This window comes from Abramis brama (assembly GCF_963993115.1).
Source record: "Abramis brama genome assembly, chromosome: 22".
Classification (NCBI taxonomy): domain Eukaryota; kingdom Metazoa; phylum Chordata; class Actinopteri; order Cypriniformes; family Leuciscidae; genus Abramis; species Abramis brama.
The window spans coordinates 10,613,674-10,638,486 of record NC_139984.1 but is presented as its reverse complement, the minus strand read 5'-3'; the positions used below and the strand labels follow the sequence as shown (position 1 = coordinate 10,638,486).

At 38.4% G+C, this 24,813-nt stretch overlaps 1 protein-coding gene across 6 annotated transcripts in view; it reads right to left on the bottom strand.

The window, feature by feature from the left end:
* Positions 1–20,064: 20,064 nt before the first annotated feature.
* Positions 20,065–24,813, bottom strand: part of uckl1b (uridine-cytidine kinase 1-like 1b) — a 37,827-nt gene continuing 33,078 nt past the window's right edge. For all 6 annotated transcript variants that reach the window (XM_084097938.1, XM_084097937.1, XM_084097940.1 and 3 more), the window contains 3 exons: positions 23,997–24,104; positions 22,377–22,533; positions 20,065–21,399 (listed from right to left, as the gene is read on the bottom strand). In XM_084097938.1, coding sequence (XP_083954064.1) covers positions 21,320–21,399; positions 22,377–22,533; positions 23,997–24,104 — 345 coding nt within the window. In that variant the 3' untranslated portion in view covers positions 20,065–21,319. The remainder of the gene's footprint in view (positions 21,400–22,376; positions 22,534–23,996; positions 24,105–24,813) is intronic.

Below are 24,813 nucleotides of genomic sequence, written 5' to 3'. Positions count from 1 at the left end.
GGATTCATTACATCATAAAATGTAATGCCACAGCCATACTTCTTTATATTTGATGATGAAATATGAAGTTTCTTTTTTCCCCTCTTCTTCCTCCACTTTCACTCCCTCACAGCCTACTCATCCTCTTCTCAAGCTGTTTATCTATTGGGGAGAATTTTTTTCTTTTTTTTTTCCATAATCGTCTCAGAGGCTGACGACCCGTTTCCACACTAGCGAGGTGGAGGCCTGTGTGTGTCTGAACAGCGGTTAATGTGAAAGGACAGGCCCCCAGCCTCTGCCACGAGAGAAAGGACGAGAAGAAAACACACAAGTGCAGAAAGAACCGATAACCACTCTCGCTTTTTGTATCCTGGTCCTTTTCTTCCTCCCTCCCGCACTGAGGGATATGTATTGGAAAGTAGCTGGCACCAGAGCCCGTGATGTCACTGCTGGTAGGTGTTTAAGCAGCTTACTAACATGAGAGGAAGAAAGAGAAAAAGAGAGAGCACACAGCGTGGGTTGAAAGGGTAGGGGCATGTGCAGATGCTGTATGTGGGTATGTGCTTGGTGGAGGATGATGTGTGTCAGAAGGGCAGATTCATGGAGCCGGGAGTGACCGTTCTTAGGCCATGAATGTCTGCGAGAGTTGCTGACATACTGAGTTTGAAGACGTGATTAGTGGTGTTGCCTAACAGAAGAATTACTAATACTATTGCTCATACTTGGGGATGTCGATCAAGGATTTGAACAAAACTCTAAAGGGCCGTTCACACCAAGGATGATGACTATAATGAGATCTATGACGTTTTAATAATCGTTCTAATTCTATGAGAATAGGGAGTCCACACAATAACTATAAAGATAACGACACAGAGGAACGATATTGTTGGAATCACTTTCAGAATGAATTCTTCCAGCTGATGAATGATAAAAAAAAACAAAAAAACATTGATAGCCAACTCGCTGCCACTGTCTTTTTGCTTTTTCGTAGAAATAAAAATCATTTAGTTAATGACGCTAAAAATATATACTGTTAACACTTGCTCTGCTCCATACAGCACAAGCTGCAGAGTCAGATTTCACTTATTATGTGACGAGAGTAAGGAGAGATGACGGACAAGATGATGGTGTGCAATAGATCCTGAGCTTAGTGGTTGCACAGACCAGTCTTCTTTAATGCTCTGCCATTACGATTTAAGCTTGACGTTGACTAGTCTCTGATCATGGCCTATAGAGGGCGCAACAGGATAAGAAATCTTTGAAGTCCACTTTTACGCTCAGTTTCCAACAGTTAAAATGACAAGTAAATGCATAATCCGAGAGCAATCCACAAGATGTTTGATTATATCATCTGGATGCTCAAAATTGATCGGGTGAATGCACGTATTAATTGTACACGCAAGTTAATCGCCGTTCTAAACGAATGCGCTGCTGCATTGTAACGCACACACATACAATCAGTAGCACGCAATTCACGCGCATGATCACACACAAAGGAACATTCAATAGCGCAGAAAGGTATTGTCAACACTGTTCTGTGATTTATTAATAAAATAGCTTAGAAACTGAAAAGTTCTAGCATATATTTCTAAGTAACTAAAACCCACAGCTTCACTATTAGTAGACAGATGGAATTAATCACAATTGCTCTCTGTAATTCATATAAATGTAATCTCTACTGTGCTACTTTATCTGTATCTGATATAGAACGGAACAGAAATCTGTGAGAAATATAAAGACCCAAAGACAAAAGAACTTATAAAAATAAGCTGTTATGTAGGAGCAATAGCCGTGCGGGCAGCGCTGTATCATATGCCGTTGCTGTGCACAAGGCAACCCGCGTTCGAGTCTCAGCTCGAGGTTCAGCCTTATTTCTTCATTGTTCAGTGACTAGTCGACGTCGACTCAACTTTAATCACTTAATGTCGACTTAAAAAAGTCAGTCAACCCCTACCTGAGCGTAATGGATAAATATCTTATCTTGTAAAATAGCAGCTCACTGTTGCCTGCAAATTATAGGCCTATACACAGAGTACGTGTGATCGAGATTTCAAAAGTAAAAAGCGAGCGAGTGAAACCCCGGTGTTATCTGTAATACATGTGTCGTCGCAAGTTTATTTACAAATGTAAATTTCCTCACCGTGAAATTCCTTGTAACAATATATCGTGCCTATATCACAGTACAAAGTGCAACAATATGCATTGTGGATGTTAAAAATGAATCGTGACATGTATTAGGATGTGTTTTCAGTGATCCAATCACAAGTGGTCAGCCAAAAGCGTCTCCTGTGACATTGTGTGGCTGTTTGACATGAGAATAAAAGAGAAACAAATGAAGACAAGATCCAGAATGAAGGTGTCAGAGAGACATATTACACATTTAAGGGGGGTCAAACAGAGAATCCAGCTGCGTTGTGTGTATATGTGTGTGTTTTGTTATTATGAAAGATTTAAGCCCCATGTGTTGTGCAAGAAGACCCACCCTAATAATTTTCACACTCCCACAGGATGGAATGGGTTAAAGGACGCAAAGGGAGAGGCATCATGGGAAGGCGTGGGATGCTCTATCCGTCCGGCCTGTTTTGCGGCTACAAAGAAAAAGTGAGGTCAGAAAAGGAGGAGTAAACGGGGAACAGCGATAGAGAGAAACAGAGGGAGGGAAAGAACATAATTGAAGGGTAGGGCTGCTGATCAAGACACACAAGGAGAGTTTCAGCATCGTCGACACACAAACAATGCTCACATGCCAAAATAATGATAGCACCAGGCGTGGACAGAATCAAGAGACAGTTCATATTGTGTGGGAAAATTTGTGGAATTCCATTGAATGGATTGAAGCAAACAATGTTTTAAGTGGACCTGAGAGTCCAACACTCCTATTGGTGGCTGCTGAAGGACATTCAAATTAGCCAAAATGGGCGGGGAAAGTGTCAAATATTATAAATCACAGGTGTTCTAGTTCTATAAAAGTGTTTGGAGCTTTTGGTGAAATTCTGATGACCCTTCTGAAATGAATATGTTCTATGCCAAACTACACAGGGTAAATGCACAGGGTAAATGTCTTTGGTACTGTACATCATTTGGGATTGAAGTTTTAAAGATTATTCACCCATTTTATCTTATGACAGGTTAAGGTTCTCTTGAAAAGTTGCAATAGTGACATGACTTGAGGTAACACATGTCTATAGAACATTGTGTGAGACCAGTTACACACAAAAGATTTAATTCAGTGTTTATTAGGGGTTTTAGAATGAACCTTAAGAATGAACCAGGCACATTGAAAGATCTAAAGACACATGGATACAGTTTCACCCAAACATCAACATGCATACACACAAACAGAACAACATGTCTTTGTCTTGTCCTCTCAGCAAACTCGTGCTGATGAAGACGCAAACACTCCCTCATTTGGTCACTCCTCCCCCATCTCTCCATTTCTCAGTTCCTCTATCCATCCCTCCCTTTCTCGCCTGACCAGCTCCACTAATTTAGTTTTTGATTTCTTCTCTCACCTCAACTCATCCCCATTCCTTCCTCTCTCCCAAGAAAAACACACCCACGAGAGTGTTAAAAGATGACATAGTATTGAACAAAAGGGGGGAATTACACTTACAGAATGATTTCTGAAGGATCATGTGACACTGAAGACTGGTGCTGAAAATTCATTTATTCTGCAGAGAAAAATTACACTTTGAAATATATTAAAATAGAAAACAGTTCTTTTAAAATGTATTAATATTTTACAATATTAATGTTTTACTGTATTTTTGATCAAATAAATGCAGCCTTGGTGAGCAGAAGAGACTTTCTTTTTAAAAATCATAATTATTCCAAACTTTTGACAAGTAGTGTGTGTCTGTCTATGTATATTATTATTATTATTATTATTATTAATATTATATTTAGGAAAATTACTTGCCTTTGCAGTTTTTTGTATTATTATTGTTGTGAATTAAATGTAAATAGCTTGACAAACAAAATTATGTTTTTATGATCCTCTAAAAAATGTAAATTAAAGTATATTTTTAAAAATCTTCCACGTTGTGTTCATTCATTTTTGAACTAATATTGAAAGCAGAATAAAGTGAAAATGGCAAAAATGTTTTGACTCTTTCAAAATAACAAAAAAACAAGAACGAGAAAGCTGTTTATCCATTTTCTACCACATAAAACTGAAAAATCATGCTGAATTCTTGATATTAAATAAAGAAAAATGAATGAACGCAGTGTACACAGACCCTTCTGCAGGGAAATAAAACACATTTATACACATTTACACATAAAACAACATTTGTCTCCCATGTCTTTAATTTCAATTTCATGTCTTTAATATCACACATACACTAGATTACGCATGCCCAGCATATTCTTTAAAAAGAAGAGAGAGCAATGTTAAATGAAGAAGTTAAAAGGAACTGTGAGCAACACAAGAAGAAGAGAGAGACAGAGATAGATAAAGCTGTCTCATCCCATCATATATAAAAAACTTCAGAAATGAGTACCACATCTCACAGGGGAGCAAGAAAGAAACCTAGAGAAAGAATGCTGAGAGGGAGAAGCAAATAGAAATCCCAATCAATACAGACTCTATGAGCAGCTCAGACGCAGAGAAAATGGGTCAAACAATGGCAGAAGAACAGGAATGAGCGAGGGAGAGACTGTGAGGGAGGGAGAGAGAGAGAGAGAGAGAGAGAGGAGGTGGTGACCCCTGTTGACTACCTATCCAAGACCCACAACCCCTGATGGCTTTATATGAGACTTTTGGGAGATTCTAGGCAATGCATTGTGGGATGCATTCTGCCTCTAGTCAGCTCAGTGACTGTAAGACACAGTGTGTTTGTGTCTTAATGGCTTAGCCGAGCACAACTGTTCTAACACACTGCAAAACAGAGTCAAAATGGATTGTATGTGAGCAGAAGATGTTTAGCGGAATTTAGTAATGCAAACACAGACCTTCCATATGGCTTATGTGAGATTGATAATGTTGTGTTTTGCGTACATGTTCTTGTGGCACTTTCGATACTGTTTACTGTTCAATTCCAACGTAAATGCAGCTAATTTAATTAAGACATTTTCTGAGGAAAAGTGAGTGGTCCTTTCCTTTGCAGAAGTGTCCAATTGAGGTTGCTTGATCATTTTTGAGTGATTACCTCTTTGTATTAGTATTACAAAATCACTAGTTTCTTTTTATGATGTTTCTAGTAAGCCTTAGGAAGATCTATTAAGTATTTAAATTATTCAAGCTTAAATGGTTTACATGACTCTGGGCCCCTTTTTGTCAAAGACAATATTCAAATGCCTTTTTATCAAGTCTGATATTTCCCTCTGGTATCACCAAGTGAAGTGTTTGTTTTGCAATGTCAATACATCTAGGAAATCACTAAAACAAAACAGTTTTTTACAGACGCTTTTACCCGGTGTCTGAAGCACGTGTAACTACATGGCGATACCATCAGCTGACGTAGTGCGATAACATCACCCGGGACGCCCGAGTGTATACATTTATTTTCTGTAACAGACTGATCTCATGAAATGGCGTATGTATGACACGCCAATTCGTATTTCCATTTTTGGCGTGTTATCAACACGCATAATCGCTTTTCAGCGTGTTTATCAACGCCGTTGATTTACGTTACATTACTGTATATAAATATATATGACCTACCCCAACCGCGTCCCTAAACCTACCCATCACTCGGGTTAATACCATTTATGTGTGTTCCCCTACCATCCTAGGAAAAAAAATATTGCTCCCCAGATGTAAATATACATTTTCCTCAGTTTCGCTCGGACATTTAACGGCGTACACATACACGCGGAATCACTCGGACGTATAACGGCGTACACATACACGCGCGTGGACATACACGCGGAAAGCTGAAAATGCGTATTAATAACACGCCACTGGACTTGAAAGTGGCGTGTATGTTTACGCAAAGTCATGATGTCATGTTGTTGAATCAGTAGTCCAGGGAGAGTGAACGTGTGGGTGGTTGTGTCACCGTGACAGCGTCTTGGCTGACCACTTGTGATCCCTGTCGATGTGGAACTTTACACTGCGTCTGATCAGATGATATGGGGAACACCATCAGAATGACCGGTGTCTGAAGCATGTGTTCAAACACGACAATTTTACTGGCCAACAACAGTCCATGATATCACTAGTGATGCGTCCGTGAGTATAAGAGAGCACCTGCGATATTTGTCATCTGCTATTATTTCTTCAGGAGCCATTTGCTTGTGTTAGCGCGTGTGAATGCGATTACCATGGAAATGCACTCAGGCAAGCATTTCAGGAAGTGTGTGCCTCTATGTTCTAGGTTTTTGACACCTGATGACACACATGATAGTCTTCACTGTATAAAGATTTGTCCTACTATAACTACTACTCTTTTGTTGTTTGATTAACTTTAATGAACAGACGGCAGCGGTAATATTAAGCTGCTGTCACTTTTAAGACGAATGCACGGATCTAATATACTCACCAAACCAGGCATTTTGACATGTTTAATTGTTTAGGCGTGAACCCAAAGCTCAAAGTTCACTTTGCTTCTCCCCCGCCGTTCCACTCAGTCTTGGAATGCGCGCACAGAAAGCCGCTTGGGGAACAGTATTCATTTCCCGGCTTAATGCAGTTCTAATAACTCTTTTTATTATCGAGCACGTCCTGCAGTTTAGCAACAGAAGACTGTATTTTACAACAATCACTTATCTAGCTAATTTGGACGTTAAGATCTGATTGGCTCTTCTGATTCTGATCTTTATAGAGACAACCTATCAAACTATAAAAAGCTATTACCGGCCAATCACGATTGGTGCCCGATCAGTAGGAGCACCCTTAGTCCAAATCTTCGCCGAAAAACTCTGAGGGACCTGGTCCGTCACAGGACTGGAGACAGGCCCAGAGGGCGTGGACACTCGTGCTCCTCCTCCTTCGAGCAATAAGGCACAGAGGAGGCAAGACTCTAGGAGGAAAAGGCAAGATCTGAGGGATGAAATTGATTTAGTAGACAAGATCAACTTACTGAGAAGAAATAACATCTCTCCTCCTTCCATCTCTTGCCTGATTTTCTAACTTTAGCCTGTGCTAATTGTCTTAGTACAGGCTATAGCAGGCCCTAGATGAGTACGGTGAGGGTCGAAGCAGCCTACCCCAGAGATTGGGGTATTTTAAGTAGCCTAGGTTATCTCCCTAATGGCTCCCCCTAAGAAGATAGCAGTATCATAGGTTGCAGTTAGTGCTTAGTATGCTGTTCTTCAGGGTTGAGTGTATAGCAGAATCCTCCCCCATTTCTGAGGGTCCTAAAGTAGGGTCCTCCGCTTCCCGCGAGAGCCTTTATCGATCTCTGAGAACCTGACGAGAAGTGGTATTTTGCCTTTAAGCATCCCTTCTCATATTTAGGCACCTTTGGGAGTGTTGGAGTCTTGAGTTCTGGGGTGAATCCAGTCAGGGTGTGAGTGTATTGGGGGAGCAAAGCTGAAGCTTCCCTGTGGATCCCTAGGAGTAGAGATTTTTATAGTGGGATATTAATTATTCTAGATAAAACGATTCCCATGCCTTCTCCTTCTAAAGGTAGTCGTAGGCTAATGGAACTAGAAATGTTCTCCCAGGGCCAGTACTCCCTATAGACCAGGGTTTCTCAATTCTGGCCCTAAAGTGGCCACTGCCCTGCAGAGTTTAGTTCAGACACCGATCAATCTCACCTATCTGCAATTTTCTAGTAACTATGAAGACCTTGATTAGCTTGTTCAGGTGTGTTTAATTAGAGTTGGAACTAAACTCTGCAAGGTAGTGGCCATCTAGGACCAGATTTGAGGAACCCTGCTATAGACCTTATGCGCCAGATAAACAAGCGTGCAGCCATCTTTACACCGTGTCCTAACTACACGTGACGCGACGCCGCGACAAAAGGTATCTTTTCCATGTTAATCAGAGTTTTTGTCCTAACCAGCCGCGACGGCGACACGTGATGATTCTATTTTAGAAACGATTTCAATTTTTCTGCGACGTCGCGGCTGGAACAACAAACATACAGTGATAATCTCAGGTACTGTTTATGTGCTTTATTTTATTTATTTAATGCATGCAATGTGACTTTGAATATCATATAGTGCTCCCAGCGTTGTAGCTGTAAAAGCAACAATGGTTAATTCACCTCAGATCTTGAAATTAAACAAATGGAAACAAGAACGTTCAAACTGTGAACAAACAAGTGTATTCTTTGACAAAGATTGTTTTAGTAACGTCTAGTGTGGACAGACAAATTATTTGTCGCTGGAATCTTATTGCATCGCGTCTGGTTAGGACACGGTGTTAGAATTTGTCTCTGACCTTCTGTTTTTGCGGGAGCTCTGTCTATTTCTATGGCATCACTGTTGAAGAGTAATTAGCTGGTGAAGTGGATTTACTTAATGAAAGTTATCGTGAGCATTGAAATGTTTGAAGTGGATGTCATAACAAATGTCAGTAGACCAGGGAGATTTTAAAACGAGCGGTTTATACAAAATACCGACCCAAACCTTTGAATGTGTATGTGTAAATTTCAGGGAGTGAGTAATGGTTAAATAATCAAATGACTTCAAAGGCATTTAGAAAAGGGCTCAGGTTGTTGTGTTGCTATTCAACTACTGAAAAAGTAAAAGGTTATTTTTTCCCTGATGGCATTTTAAACCTTTGTGCCATATAAACACATGCCGCAAAAAGTCAGTTTTACTCAACAGTTACAATATCTGCCTCTTGTGCATGTATTTGTTTCATGAGCAGCTCATGTTCCAGCCATTCATGATCGACACAAACTTTAACTCTTGCCCTCTAAACAAAAAACGCTCTTTCTCATCAGCGAGAAGGATGTGAAATCAGACAAGGCCTGTCACAAAGAGGCACCCATGAGCTCAAAATCCTTTTGAGACGCAGAACACCTTTTGCACCTCGTGTGAAAGCGCGCAGAGAGGTAAGATGAAAAGAGTTGGTGGAAAGAGTTTCAAAATCTGAGAACAAAAGACTAATTGGCCATCTCTTCCCCTCACCCTAGGTTTGTGGAGGACGTTTGTGGAGCGCAGAGAAGTGAAGAAAGAGAAGTAGAAATGTTGGTCACTGTTACACACACACACACACACACACCAACATGCATGATCTCTCAAACATATCTATCCAGATGGTGTTTAACCTTTCGCCCACACACACACATGCACACACATGGTCCTCCATCTTTCTTTTAAACCAAAGTACTGTAAACACTTTAGGAACAGACCTCTTATCCAAATATCCTTTAACCATAAACACACTCTGATGTGTTGCTGCACAGACTCAACCCTTAATCAGCGCACACACACAGAAACATATAGACGGTCATGTAGGGTTCTTCCCCCTGAGGATAAAGCCTATTGTTATACACCAGCGGGATGAACTCAAAGAGGATCTACACACTGCTCTTCATAACCTCCTATAGTCTGTAGCTTCTCTGTATTCACAACTCTGGGTGGAAACAACACAATGCCTCACCTGACACAATCATTAATATTCATTAATATTTTATTTAGATGATTGGCATACTGTATGCACCTTGCCTTGTCTTAGATATCTTATGGTTTATTTAAAGTTTTTTTTTTACATTTTTTAAAAAGTTTCAGTATACTTTTAAGTTACTGAAGGCATTGCAATATATATATAATTTTTTTTTTTTTTATTAGTTTTTAAATTTATGTGTGTTTAAAGTTTTCAGGCAATTTCAAGTTTGATTTTGATGTGACATAAAGCGGTGATATCTGGAGTTGTAGGCTATGTATATGAGTTGTTTACTTTTTAATTATTCTTCCCATTAACGTCATAATGGTCTTCATTCAGGCCGATTCGAGCATGAAAACAAGAGGCGGGATTTATCGCACACACCAATCATATCCAATCATAACCGATCATATCAAATCATAGCGCGATGGAGGCATTGCCTCCTATCACTTGACTTTCCCCCATTCATTCTCAATTAGCCCCCATCAAACTCACCTTGTGCATTATGGGGTCTGTTAAGTCAATGGGCTCAGTGGAGGCTAAGTGAAACAAGAACAGAACTCTATACAATATTAGCAGTTATGTTAAGATTTCTTTGAAAAACTACTGTGAAGAAAATGAAGAATATGTGACTGCTTTGCAGAAGCAATGTTAAAAACAACAAATCTACTCACCCTCAAGTGTCATGACAAAAATGTTTACTTCCATGAAACGTAACGATGGTGATGGTGTTATTCCAAGTTTTATGAATGTTTTCGATTTCTTTATGAGAAAAACAGAGCGCAGACTTAAGTATTCACTAAAATCTTGTCATCCATAAAGTATCATCAATTCCATTCGAACCTGGCGCGCGCACGAGGAAGTTTAACTTCAGCACAGAGAGCGCCACACACAGGAGAGGAAGAAACTGCACATTGGTTGCTTATTCTCACGTCTATTACTGGCCTACTGGCACATCACACACTTCAAGAACCACTGGTGTAATGTAAGTTAACTTATTCATATAATGCATTTACATGTCAGCATTGTGCCACTGATATTGCTTTTGTTGTAAGATGTGTTCTTCTTTTAGCCTACGACTTCCATCGTCTTCCCATTACATTATAGCCTACAGCTAATTACAAATACTATATATATATATATTGTTATTACAAATGTGGACGTCCCTGTAAATCCTCAAGTGGAAATTCTGTCATGTTTTTTTTTTTCATTTAAATAAAATGCATGCCTTTTTATAAAGCTATTAAAGTAACACAGACTATCCTTTCATTCAGCATTTCATTTTATTTATGAATATATTTTTTCAAAATAAGTACATAACCAAGTGCCCACAAAAGGAGGTTTGTCATATCTAGCTCAGCTAAGCACATTGCTCCTATACCTATATGAATCATGCTATGAATGTGTGGGGGAGTTTTTATATTTTAGGGGCAAAACCGCTAACACATTCTCATATTTCAAGTTGATTACTGCTGAACAAATTAGTTGGGGACGTCCTCAAAAATATAAATGCTTCACGAAGAGAAAAATGAATGTCTTAATTTACTTTTATTTTAAGTTTTCATTTTAAGGTAAGAGATTGCATTAGGGTTAATATGAAATTATCTCAACGTTAGTTAGTTGGTTAGTTCACCAAACGATGAACATCAATCATTATTTACTCACCCTCATGTCGTTCCAAACCCGTAAACATTTGTTAATCTCCGGAACACAAATGAAGATCTTTTTTAAAGCTGCAGTCCGTAACGTTTGGCGCTCTAGCGTTTAATAAACAGAACTTCATGCGTCTTGCGGAAGAACATTGTAGCCGGAGCTACTTATCTGTGTTTATGTATATGAAGTCACGCAGGTACTGGACTAGCCTACTCCTCAGTGGCCCCGACCCAAACCAGTCTAAAATAGTCCCACACTTATTATTATTAGGTTTACCGTAGTAATTTAGGATGAGACAAAGCACGGTTTGGACAAATGGATTCAAATGGATTATTATATACATTTTGTACATTTTGGAACACACAAAAAAGTTACAGACTGCAACTTTAAGGAAATCTGAGAGCTTTCTGTTCAACACTGCTCTGGCGTCAACACAACACGGATGTGTCGTGGTGCTCTCGTGAACATGCGTTGGAGTCTTGGAGATTAATATTTTGTAAATAAAGTGGTTATTTTTTTTAGCAATTTTCATAAAATTGAGGTTCAACCACTGGAGTCACATGGATTACTTTAATGATGTATTTTCTACCTTTCTGGGGATTGAAAGCGGTAATTGTGAAGGCTTTCAATGGAGGGACAGAAAGCCCTCAGATTTCATTACAAATATCTTCATTTGTGTTCCGAAGATAAGTCTTAAGTTACAGGGTTTGAAACGACATGAAGGTGAGTAGCCTAATTAATGAATTTTAATTTTTGGGTGAAACCCTTTAAGTTCAGATATCAGTAAGATAAATGTCACTAGATTTCACTAAATTAGTCTCACCACACACGTCATTTCTTTTTTTTTTTTCTTTTTTTTTCACAGGGGAAAATATTGCTAAACCTCAGCCAGATTTTTTTTCTCTTATATATCAACATAATGCTTTTTAAAAAATAAATAAAATCTCCATAAAAAATCTACTTAATTGTTGGTGAATTTCCTCTGAGCAGTGCTGTTCACTGGTTAGCATGAGTTCACATCATCATCACACATGGACGATGGTCCCTCTAGTGGTGCATTAGGTGATGGTGTCTGTGAACATGAGCAGAACAGATGTGCTCCTGCTCGAGGGTTCTGCTTTATTTTATCTGCAATCCGCTACCTGAGTTAACAGATTATAAAACCTTCTGAAGACTTAAGCCAATTATTTAGCTCAGTATTACACACATGATCCCTTCAAAGATCTACATCTGGCTCCCTCAGGATTCCAAATAAAAATCTGCATTCTGCAATGACTTTCCCACACACAATGTGTGGAAAACAGCTTGAATAGTTGATTCCAAGAATGACACCTAACAGACTTTGGGGCTTAAGGTTAATGCTTGGGAAAATATGCATTAAACTATACCATTAAGCGTTTTAAAGCACTCGGAAAGTTCCTTTAAAGCTTGTTTAAGGGGACATGCGTCAGATTGCTGTTTCGCCACTCAGGTCTTTTGTTGAAGGTTTAAATCCTTTGACCCAGTGACCCACTCTAAGTGGGTTTCTCTCATTCCTTATCAGATTGCCACACAATCGCTGTTAAAGCTGCAGACCGTAACTTTTTTGGGTTAAAAATGATCCAAAATAAATTTTTGAGCAAGTAACCAGCCAGTGTTCCAGCCAGTGTTCAACACTCTCTGCTTGCCTTAGCTCGATTCAAAACGGTAAGCTTGTAATAATTTTTTTAATTCCAGTGGTACTGGTGGATTTTCGCGGGAAATTCGAGCATGTCTTTGCGTCATTACGTCACATCTGTACACATAAAGAAGGAGTCTCGGATAGTAGGCTATATTGCGTCATTACGTCACGTCTGTACACATAAAGAAGGAGTCTTGGCTAGTCGGCTATATTGCGTCATTACGTCACGTCTGGCTAGTCGGCTATATTGCGTCATTACGTCACGTCTGTACACATAAAGAAGGAGGCTCGGCTAGTCGGCTATATTGCGTCATTACGTCACATCTGTACACATAAAGAAGGAGTCTCGGCTAGTCGGCTATATTGCGTCATTACGTCACGTCTGTACACATAAAGAAGGAGTCTCGGCTAGTAGGCTATATCGCGTCATTACGTCACGTCTGTACACATAAAGGAGGAGTCTCGGCTAGTCGGCTATATTGCGTCATTACGTCACGTCTGTACACATAAAGAAGGAGTCTCGGCTAGTCGGCTATATTGCGTCATTACGTCGCGTCTGTACACATAAAGAAGGAGTCTCGGCTAGTCGGCTATATTGCGTCATTACGTCACGTCTGTACACATAAAGAAGGAGTCTCGGCTAGTCGGCTATATTGCGTCATTACGTCACGTCTGTACACATAAAGAAGGAGTCTCGGCTAGTCGGCTATATTGCGTCATTACGTCACGTCTGTACACATAAAGAAGGAGTCTCGGCTAGTAGGCTATATTGCGTCATTACGTCACGTCTGTACACATAAAGAAGGAGTCTCGGCTAGTCGGCTATATTGCGTGTGAAGATGTTGGAGGTGGAGATTTATAGCCTTTTCTCACAGCACTTGATATAATTAAACTTATCAATTCGATGGCGGATCCAGAAAGGTTCAAACGACAATCACCAGGAGATTCACCCGCTATAAACCGCGAGACTGAAAAAAAGAGACTGCAACCGACCCATGCGAAAACAAGGATAATATCGGAAGGGCATTAAATGTAGTCACGCAATGCTGATGTTGTTAACATTAACAATTTGAGAACAAAGTATAATTTGCACGGTTTGACGTGATATAAGCGATCGTTAGATTTAATCAGCGCGATTTATTGCAATGCTTTTTTCCCCTTAGTTGGTCAGAACAAAAGTGGATGTTACTTACTTGTTCAGACGACATTTTCCAGTGAAAATTCTTATGTTGGTCATACTTCCAAAAAGTAGAATCGGTGATTGCGAATGCCAGTATCCACACCGGCGCGGTGACCGACAGCCGCACATTCTCCTCAAAACATTAGATTCATCCGCGCTGTGCCGTGCCGAGGCACAACCCACGTAAAGTTGATAATTCCACGAATGACTGCAATTGTGAACATAGATGGTGTCAAAGAGGAAAAACTACGGACTGCAGCTTTAAGGATGTGTGGCCTTGTGTCACGAATGAGGATTTGAGCAGTAAGTTGCAGATAAGTGGTATTTGAGATGCATTACACCACTCGCAATACTCAACACACTGTATAAAAAATAATTTGGGGATGTATTTACAGTACGGTTCATTTGGCATAATGAATTATCTACACATTTTAGGCATAATGTAAGAAGGGGAGACCAGGCTTGGTGGGTTATGGGTTAATTTATACATAACATAAACATAATTGCATGCCCTCTTGATTGACACATTCTATCAAGACAGGTTAAAGTCAACATGGAACTACAGTTGTGATAGTATTTTCTTCCCTGAGGGAACGATATTGTGACGTATATCTGAGTGTAACGGCTTCTGGAATGAGAAAAATGTAGGGCGGGATTTCTTTTTTGTCCTCAGGAAGTCCCTAGTTTGCAGTTAGTTGGAGGATTTTAGTCCCACCCTCCGCCGAGACACACGTCATGAAGAGAACAGACATTGTTTCGAGGGGGAGGGGAGGTTAACGGTTTTTATTAAAGGTGCAGTAAGCGATTCCTGAGAAACGCTGTTGATATTTAAAGGTAGGGTAGGTAGGAATTGTCTAAAAAACTTATTTTCCAAATTTGTTTAAACTTTATTTATATATCAATACATAATTAAAATGTAAGTACTCTGAAAAAGAAAGTATAAAAATCGAGTGTCTGTAGACCTCTCACGACTGTTTTAAAGACAGCTCATTATTTCCATTCACTCCACCCCCTCCCTTCTGGGCTCCTTCCAAAGCCACGCCCCCAAAACACATGAACTCGCGACGCCGACCACTGAGCTGAAGACGCATTATTTACCTGAGACGAGCGGAGAGGAAGGAGCGCAGTATGTGGTGACATCATGTCAGAATCACATGTAATAAAAAAAAATTAACTTTATCATTATGAAGATAAACAAATAAGATGTATTTTAGTACTCACTATCAAGCTAGCATATCGATACTGGTAAAGTTTAAAATATATATTTTTTGATTCGCTAACAAGCTAGTTATCTATAAGGCAAAGCTAAAAACAGGTTGCATGATACACGTTTTTCCATTACCATCATTTACACTGTGATGAAGATGAATTTCGTGTAAGATTCATAACATATATGGTGTTCTGCATGTAAGAGTTTCCATGATGAAAGCATTGTTGACTCTGATGAGGACTACACTCCAGAGACAAGTACCGCATCGTCAGCTCGAGGACAGGTCCGGGGTCGAGGGCGAAGCAGAGGAGGTCGTGCAACTAGGGTCCGAGGATATTGACACGCGTTTTATTCAAAGACTTTTTGTTCATTACCTTTTCTAGTACTGTCTTCCTTTTTTGCCTTGTTTGCCTTCGCTAACTGCATATGCCGGTAATGTGAATTTTTGATTGCTCTTTCTCTGCCATTGTTTTGCTATTCCTAGGTTCCGTGCCTCTTGAATTCCTCAAATCAAACGGGTGCGCGCGCATATGGGCAGATCCTGTGTGGCAAAAGGGTGGTTGCCATGGTTGCGAGAGAGTCACAGTCACCTAAGCCAATCCTTTGTTTCGTCCCGAATGGAAATAATGAGCTGTGTTTAATGCAGATTAAACGGTCTAGAGTCACTCGATTTTTATACTCTTTTTTTTTTCAGAGTACTTACATTTTAATTATGTATTGATATATATAGAAAGTTTAAACAAATTTGGAAAAAAGTTTTTTATAAAATTCCTACCTACCCTACCTTTAAATCACGCCACTACCCAAAAAGGATCACACCCCTATCTTGATAGCCCCGCCCCCAAATTCACAAACACGCTATGCAAAACAGGCACCTCCCCCCGCATGAATATGTATATTATATTATTATATTATATATGTGTATACGCCCCTTACTGCTGATTGGCTACAAGTGTGTTTTTGGTGCTTTCAACAGAATTTGCTTACTGCGCCTTTAAAGATTAATGATGTGCATGGGTGAATTATTTATAATAAGCACTGCAACATTCTGTAAAAAATATGAATTGTCAATTTTGATTTCATGGTGACCATGAAAGATCAAAACATGCTGAGGACAACTATAGAGAACAACAAAAATCAACTGCAATAGGAAGAAATGAATAACTTAATTAAAAATGGACAAAAAAATATATTAAAATATATATGAATGTTAGAGATGTGAACCAGTTTGTTTAAAATTGTTAAAAATAATGCCAGCTGACATCTTTTATAGAAAGTGTCGAACGAGGATGATCTCACCATCCTCGCTTGGTGAGATTGGTTTTGGGGCACAGTGTAAAAGAGTTGATAATTCATCATAGCATGTGAACATTTACACACACACACACACACACACACACACACACACACACACACACACACACACACACACACACACACACACACACACACACACACACACACACACACACGTCTGGTGTACTATCTTTGTGAGGACTCTCCATAGACGTAATGGTTTTTATACTGTACAAACTGTATATTCTATCCCCTTACACTGCCCCTATCCCTAAACCTACCCATCACAGGAGACATTCTGCATTTTTACATTTTCAAAAAAACTAATTCTGTATGATTTATAAGCTTTTGTACCCATGGGGACCTCAATTTAGGTCCCCACGGTGACACGAGTCCCCATGAGTCTGTGTGCATTCAGGTTTAAGTCCCCACCGGTGTAGAAAAACATGTCCACACACACACACACACACACACACACACAGTAAAACAGGACCGCAACCACCGTAGATCTTGAGAAAGAATACATCAATATTCAGATTAGCGGTCAACCAATTTGAATTTTGTAATGGCTGGTCCTTAAAATGTTACATTTGGACTTTCAAAATGATTCTAAAGTGTGATTAAAAAGCTATTATAAAGAGTTGAAAAATGCTTAAAAAAATAAAATTACAAATATTATTCATTATTATAATACAATATATAATTAAATAAGACGTGCATTGTAAATGGTATATGCACCTGTAAGTGTTTGCACATTTACACAACATAACTGTAGTCATTAATACAGTTACTGAACATTTCCTGACATTGAAATAATCAGATTTACCCAATAACTTTCATTTGCACCTAGTTGGGTTTTGAACAGATTTATTAATTTGTTGTTTTTCAAATCCAAAAATATTCTAAATCAAGTATCATATGTAAATATCGACCATCTTGTGAATCTGTAGAATTGCTTCCAAGCTGTTACAAAGTCAGGCAGTATTGAATAGTCTTTCAACCCAAAAATAATGAAATAAATAACCCACACAACATCTAAATCTATAACGCTGACAATACATGATAATACAAAACCCCCGACAGTGATTTTGAGGTGATGGAGCATTGAGGTGGTTTGGAGGACCACTGGTTCCCGTGTGGGTTTCAGCGAGGCAGGTTTTCATGGGCTGACGAACCTGAGATTGACCAGAACTCAAGCATTCTCAGGTTGGACAGTCCTCAAAAGCACTGCTCATTCATGATGGTCAGATCACACCGACCACAGATTACTCGCATCGTCTAGCTAAAAAAAAAAAAAAAATTATCAGCAAAATCTAGACTTGCCAAAAACAAAATTCATTGTATCAATTTAATACACAGCAGATGATGAGAAGAAAATAATTGCATGTCTTGAATGCAGGAAAAGCAAGCACATTCACATCATATGGAAATATTGAATAAATAGATGGAGAAATTTAGAATTATATTTCTGAAACGTCTCCTAGATTTTCCATACAACCAATATATAATAATGGATCCACAATCTGAATGGAATCAGGTACAATAATCATTAAACCAAATTTTGTTTCACATTGACCAAATGTCCCCCATAAAAGTAGATGTCCCCCTTTTTCAATAGAAAAAAACTCGACTCAGTTCATTATTAGACTCATTATTGGCAATAAATTTGACTCTGTCATGCAGTATATCTACGCTAGTACATCATGACCAACTTTCGCGCCTTTCCAGCTGGAAATGGCCATTGAAACGTTTCCTTCAACTTGCTAAATCTATAAAATCTATATATCCACATCCATTCAATTTGAATGATTCATTAATATGAAGCTAAAACAAAGACAATTTGATCCGATGCGATGATTCTATCACAATCCACAACCATTCAATTACCTGCGATGTGTCTGACGGTAATGGCTTTACAGAACAACACCGTCCCACAGCTTCAACTATTTTTATACCCCAAAAACTCATAAAACATTGCTCTTGACGCCAGGACGACGTTCGCAAACGTGAAAACCTCGACAAAAACTTTAAACTATAAACATTTGTGCACGCGCATCATCTCGAGACCTGTATTTCTCACTTAATACATTTAATTTGGCATTTGTGAGGCTGGTTCATGCAGCTATACAAAACACTCACCTCTGCCTTACCTACACTGACGCTCAGTTGTTCCACGTTGACTGAAGATTTCGAGGCCTTCAAAATATCAACCTTGTCATCTTCTAGAGATGCTGGATCGTCCCGCTCATGCTCACACACTCACTCCTGTGACCTAAAGGGCCTTTGCTCACTGCTGGAGATGCTCTAGAGCCGCCACACACACACACACACACACACACACCAGCAAAACGCCTCCTTCCTGTTTGTCACTATGAACAAGCCTTGTGGTAAACTTTCCATGACATCTCAATATTGAAGGCCACTAGAGCACGTTTCATTCATCTCAAACCGCTTCTTTAGAAACGTCTTATGACGCGATGATTGTTTTATGACAGAGGAAGAGCGAGAATATAGTTTTTTCCTAGATGAAAATTTGTGTGCCGTCAAGAAAAGAGGTTTCATTTAAGCGTTGCTTGATCATTTTGACCAGGCTGATTGTAATGATGAGTCACATTCACCTAAAGCTGCATTAGTCACTTCAAATACACTGTAAAAGATACAAATGTTCTCAGTTTGCAGTTTGAGTTTGCAGAAGACACACTAGTTATATTGTGTGTGTTGATCTGTGAGGTCAGCTGATTTTTAATGAGAAGAGATGTCGGTTGATGTTGTAGTGTATGAGCTATAGCAGAGTGGAGTTAATTATGGAAACTGATGAAAGATTGCAAGGTTAGTTTCCATACCATGAGGACAACCACAGCATCCTTCCTGTGTGTTTGAGAAATGAATGAGTTTCAATCCCGCTGTCTCCGTTGCAAAAATTAGGCAAATTCTATACATAATAAATTGTGAAAAGTTTAATTCTGGCTCTTTCTTCTCTACACACCCATGGACATGTTTTGGGGTCGGTAAGTCTTTCCGCTCACCGAGGCTGCGTTTGTTTGATCAAAAATACAGTAAAAAACTGTAATATTGTGAAATTTAAAATAGCTGTTCAATATGTTTTAAAATGTAATGTATTCCTGTGATCAAAGCTGAATTTTCAGCATCATGACTCCAGTCTTCAGTGTCACATGATCCTTCAGAAATCATTCTGATTTGATGCTCAAGAAACATTTCTGATTATTAGTGTTGAAAACAGTTGTGCTGCTTTATATTTTATATGGATTTATTTTTCAGGATTCTTTGATTAAAATAAAGTTCAAAAGAACAATTCATTTGTAGCATTATAAATGTCTTTACTGTCACTTCTGATCAATTTAATGTTTCTTTGATTAACAAAAGTACTAATTTCTTTCAAAAAGCAAACAAATCTTTAATGAAAATGTTCAATTTCCAATTAAAATACTAATACACAGGCATATACAATGCGCAATGGATAATGTCAGTCAGTCATGATCACGTGACATGAAGCGCATCACAATTATTACAATGCACTGCAGTTCACCAAATAATTCAATAAATGGTCATGAAACATTGACTTGAGTTGAAATCGGTTTATTACGCAAGGTTATTTATTACACATAAATATCCGACTGACCAATCAAAATCAAGTATTTCAGAACATGTGCAATGACAAAGCAATAAAATAACACAAATGATAGACTTTTATCCCTGTTGTGGGTCAAAAGTCACAGTATACATTCACTATGCCGTGACATTATCACTGCAGATCTCAGTGCTCTAACATTAATACAATATTGTTCATTTTTACGAAGTTTCTAAGTATTGTTTAAAAAAAAAAAAAGTATTTTGCATTATTTTGGTTAACTAAATCAAACAAACAATGCACACAATCCCATCATATTTCTTCGACAAAATAATCTCCTCAGGCTGGGTACTTCCTCAAAGTGCTCAGTGGGGTAAAACGATTAAACCAAACACAATTAAACCTAGATTTGAGGCCAAACACCAACGCTTCCTGTGGGCTAGTTTTGCTCTTGTGTTTTCGAGCGAACATCGAGCAGATCTGAGCCATATATGGTAAAGGCAGCTATAGACTCACTGGACAGATGCAAGAAGCAGGTCATTTTTTATTTATTTTTATAAACCTCTAAAACAAAACTTTAACTGACCTAAAACTCAGCGACCACCGATTAGAGACAGAAGCTGTTCGCTCATGCTTGTGTGTTTGATAGAGCTCTGCAACTCCAACCCTTGAATTGAGCTTTATATCTTCTACTTAAAACTGTCTAACCAACTCAAAATTGTGCGGAATTTGAAAAACATGTCAAGTTTTAAAGCCTGAGCCATGGTACAGAATGCCTTTCTCTGTTGTGAAAGTGTAATTGTTAACAGCTTGTGGTTTGGTCAGCAGCCGTCTGCAGGTAAAGCGAGACTGAAAGCAAGATTAAAACAAAGCAACGCCCACACATTTTTTCCGATGAAGTGGTCCTTCAAAGAAACTCACTGTCTAAGTGTCGCAAGGCAGTCTTATTTCACTCTCAGAAAGCTGAGTAAAAGTGGCATGCTGTATGCCATGACAACCAGACATATTGTTCGCATGCCGAAAATCCCTAAACATGTCAGCAAACACGCAAGGCAATGGATCAAGAGCATGAGCTTCAGAATCAAACACTACACACTTTACATTAAAAAAACAACTAAATTAACCTTCATAAATAAAACCTTCACAAATAAAAACTTCACATAAAACATTTCTGTTTGGGGAGTGCAAAAGAGTATAAAAATATTTTATAATGTACAGATATCAGACATGATTGTCAGACTGGCGTCTCAGTAGCTCGGCTCATCCATGTCATCATCACTCCAGTCTGGAGGAGCATCCGTGCCAAAATAACGATCCCCGAAATTTCCTGGACACAAAAAAATTTGACATACATGTTTGGGTAGTGCTCACATTTCACAAATTAACCCCTAAATCAATATCTAAGAAATTGCATGAGACGAGGTTTTTGACTATTATTTCATGATAATCAAGCACATTTTACCCAAATATTTCATTACTGAAATTCAATAACTGACATAATCTAGAAATGAGCTAATTATTTGACAGCATTTAATAACCTTAATGTTACTTAATAAAAATTCTCATGTTGGATCACACTGCATTAACTGAATGGAAATAAATACAACTTTTGATTTACAACTAATGATGTATTAGTAAACGTTGAAATGAACATTAACTAAGGTTAATAAATGTATTTAACTAATGTTAACTAATAAAACCTTATTGTAAAGTGTTACCGATTCTCTTTACTGTCATTTTTAAATTTTTACTAGATTTTTAGTGTTTAAAACAGAATTAAAAGCAGTACAACAAATACTATTTTGATACATTTAATTGAATTATCAAATATAATATATACATACATACGTGTGTGTGTGTGTGTGTGTAGTTAACCAGCATTTATTTGCAATAGAAATCTTTTGTAACATTAAAAATGTCTTTCATGGCACTTTTGATTACTTTATAAATAAATAAAAAATAATAATAATAAAAAATATATATATATATTAATTATTATTATTTTTTTATAAAGTTATATATATATATATATATATATATATATATATATATATATATATATATATATATATAGATATATTTCTGACCTCAATTAATTCTATAATAATATACGAGTCATGAAAAACTAATAGTCATGAAAAAATGTCACATTGCTAAAAACCTATAAAAAAGCAACGTATAGTTTATATCTTATGATTTAGGGTGAAATATGTCTGCTTTGTGAGATTGGCCTGTTTGTGTAAACGTAACTTGAAGGCGTAAAGGAAAAAAGGCCACAGTCAAGCAAATAAAGCAATGGCTCACCTATGCCAGGGATGATGTGGAAGAGGTCATTGACCTTCTTGTCGACGGCGGTGGTGATGATTTTGACCTGAGGGAAGGCGTACGCCACGGAATGCACACCCATCTCAGCCATCAGCAGAGACACCAGCAGGATCTTCTCCTCCTGAACGTCATGATCCTGCACGCACACACACACTGCATGAGGCATGTCTACACACAACAATAGCGCCTTAGCAGGACATTTCCAAAAAATATCATAATATGACCAAATTCTTATTTCACGTTATGAGAAATTTTATTTCACTATAACAATATATATTATGATATAGTTATTTTGTGTTATTTTATCTCATTTCTTTTATATATATGTAAAAAGAAGCAAATTACAAACAATAGGTCAACAATATAAATTAAACAAATTCAGTTTTTCAGGTACAATAGGTTTATTTAACATGTAGTTAGAATTAGTACAGAAATGTAATAATCAAATGTAAAATTAAAATGGCATAATTGCACTGTGTGAATTTCTTTAAAAAATAAGATTCTCATTCTCTCATCTTTAATCAAGAGCAGTAAGTTATTTTCTCTTTGGTTTTATTCACATTAATGACACAGAGATCCAGGTTTATTAGGCTGCTGTCACTTTAAGACCAAATGCACGGATCCATTATACTGATACACATCCGGTTTACACACAACTGTTTACTCTTACTTGAGACATAACCGGCTGTGTTTACATGAACACTCCACACGCTGGGAATCTTGACATAATTATGTGTGTATTCGACCATTCAAGCGCAACAAGTTGTGAAAGAGAACTGAATTCATGATGGCATGCTGGGAGACATGGCTTTCTGTGCACCTGCTTACGCTGTGTGTCAGTCAGCGCGAGCAAAACATCCAGCTCTTTTTCACTGCTTATTGTGCTAAATAACACTTTTATCGAGCACGTCCCAAATTCACGATCGCCTTTTGAGAGAGGAAGCTTTCTGTGCGCTTTGGCAGTGTGCCAGTCAGCAGAGTTTCTTTTCAGGATAGATTGCGCTTATAACATGCGCTTTTAACATCAAGCACGTCCCGATCTTTATATTCTCATTCATGCATTTTATCACTCTGAAGTGTCAATAGAGCTACATATTTACATACTGCAATATATAGCACAATCTCTTAACGATAGACATTTTATACCGTGGTAACGATATATATCATCATACCGCCCAGCCCTAATACATCATTTCAGATGTGGAGGGCTTTTTAGATAACGCATCTCTTGTCATGAAAGCATATACAGTGTTAGTAGATAAATGAAATAAGCTGGTGAGTGCATGAGAAGTGCTCTAAGTTTCTTCCGGGCCAAAAGCGGCCATCGAACAACAAAGCAGCTCGCCCTCGGATCAACTGTAGAATTAATATGTGAGATTGTGTGAAGTTATGTCATGCTCTACGGCCGCTGTCAGATAAGTGAGGTTTCACTGCAACGCCTACACTTACAGACAAACGAACTGGGCCGCTCTACATGTGGTGCTTGAGTAGGCGTGTGTGCCTGAGCCATTGCACACCATCGGTTCCATTAAACGGCTAGAGCTGCTGCAGCTGTGTGTGTGTGTGTGTGTGAGAGAAAGAGCTCAGATACAGTCTTACAAGCAACACTCTGATGGCCATCATGGCTGCCGCCCCAGTGGACACAGTGCAGTCCATCAGGATCACATGATCTTCGCCGATGTCTTTAGGTAGACGCAAGTAGTGCAGCTGGATGAAAACATAAAAGACAACTTAACAAACGCTGCTATGTGCAGCAATAGGTTTAAAATAGTTAATCTATGTAATATATATACACTCACATACATACACACACTCACATACATACACACACTCACATATTTACACGCACACATACATGCATATATATATACATACATACATACATATACACATTATCAGTGCTTAATTTGTAAAGTGGGAGGTCCCGGAGCGCAGAGGTGGGGTGGATCCGGCGACTCAAAACGGGGGTTGGAGGTAACGGAACCATAAAAAAAAAAAAAAAAAAAAAAAGACACTGCCTACGTAGCTTCTCTGCAGGGACAGCATGTGCTGAGTGGGTGCTAGATCATTGACGGGGAGCTGCGCAAAACTTGGCCACTAAATATTTAATATTCAGTTATGTTAATGATCACAATTAAAGTTTTAATTTTATTCAACTGAACAAGCGCAACATTCAGCATTCAATCAAATAGGCCTATTCTAAAAGATGTAGGCTATTATTAATAATAATGTTATTTCAACACAATATCTCGTTATTTCGAAATAATATGTGTGTGTGCATCTGTAAATCCGGTGACGCGTGTATTGATTTTTATTAATAAACAAGTGTTTTCTCTAAAAGTGTCGACTCGGCTGCAAAGATGAAGTTGACGATCGCCATCTCCGTGTGAACGCGCTTATAGAGAGAAATGCACAT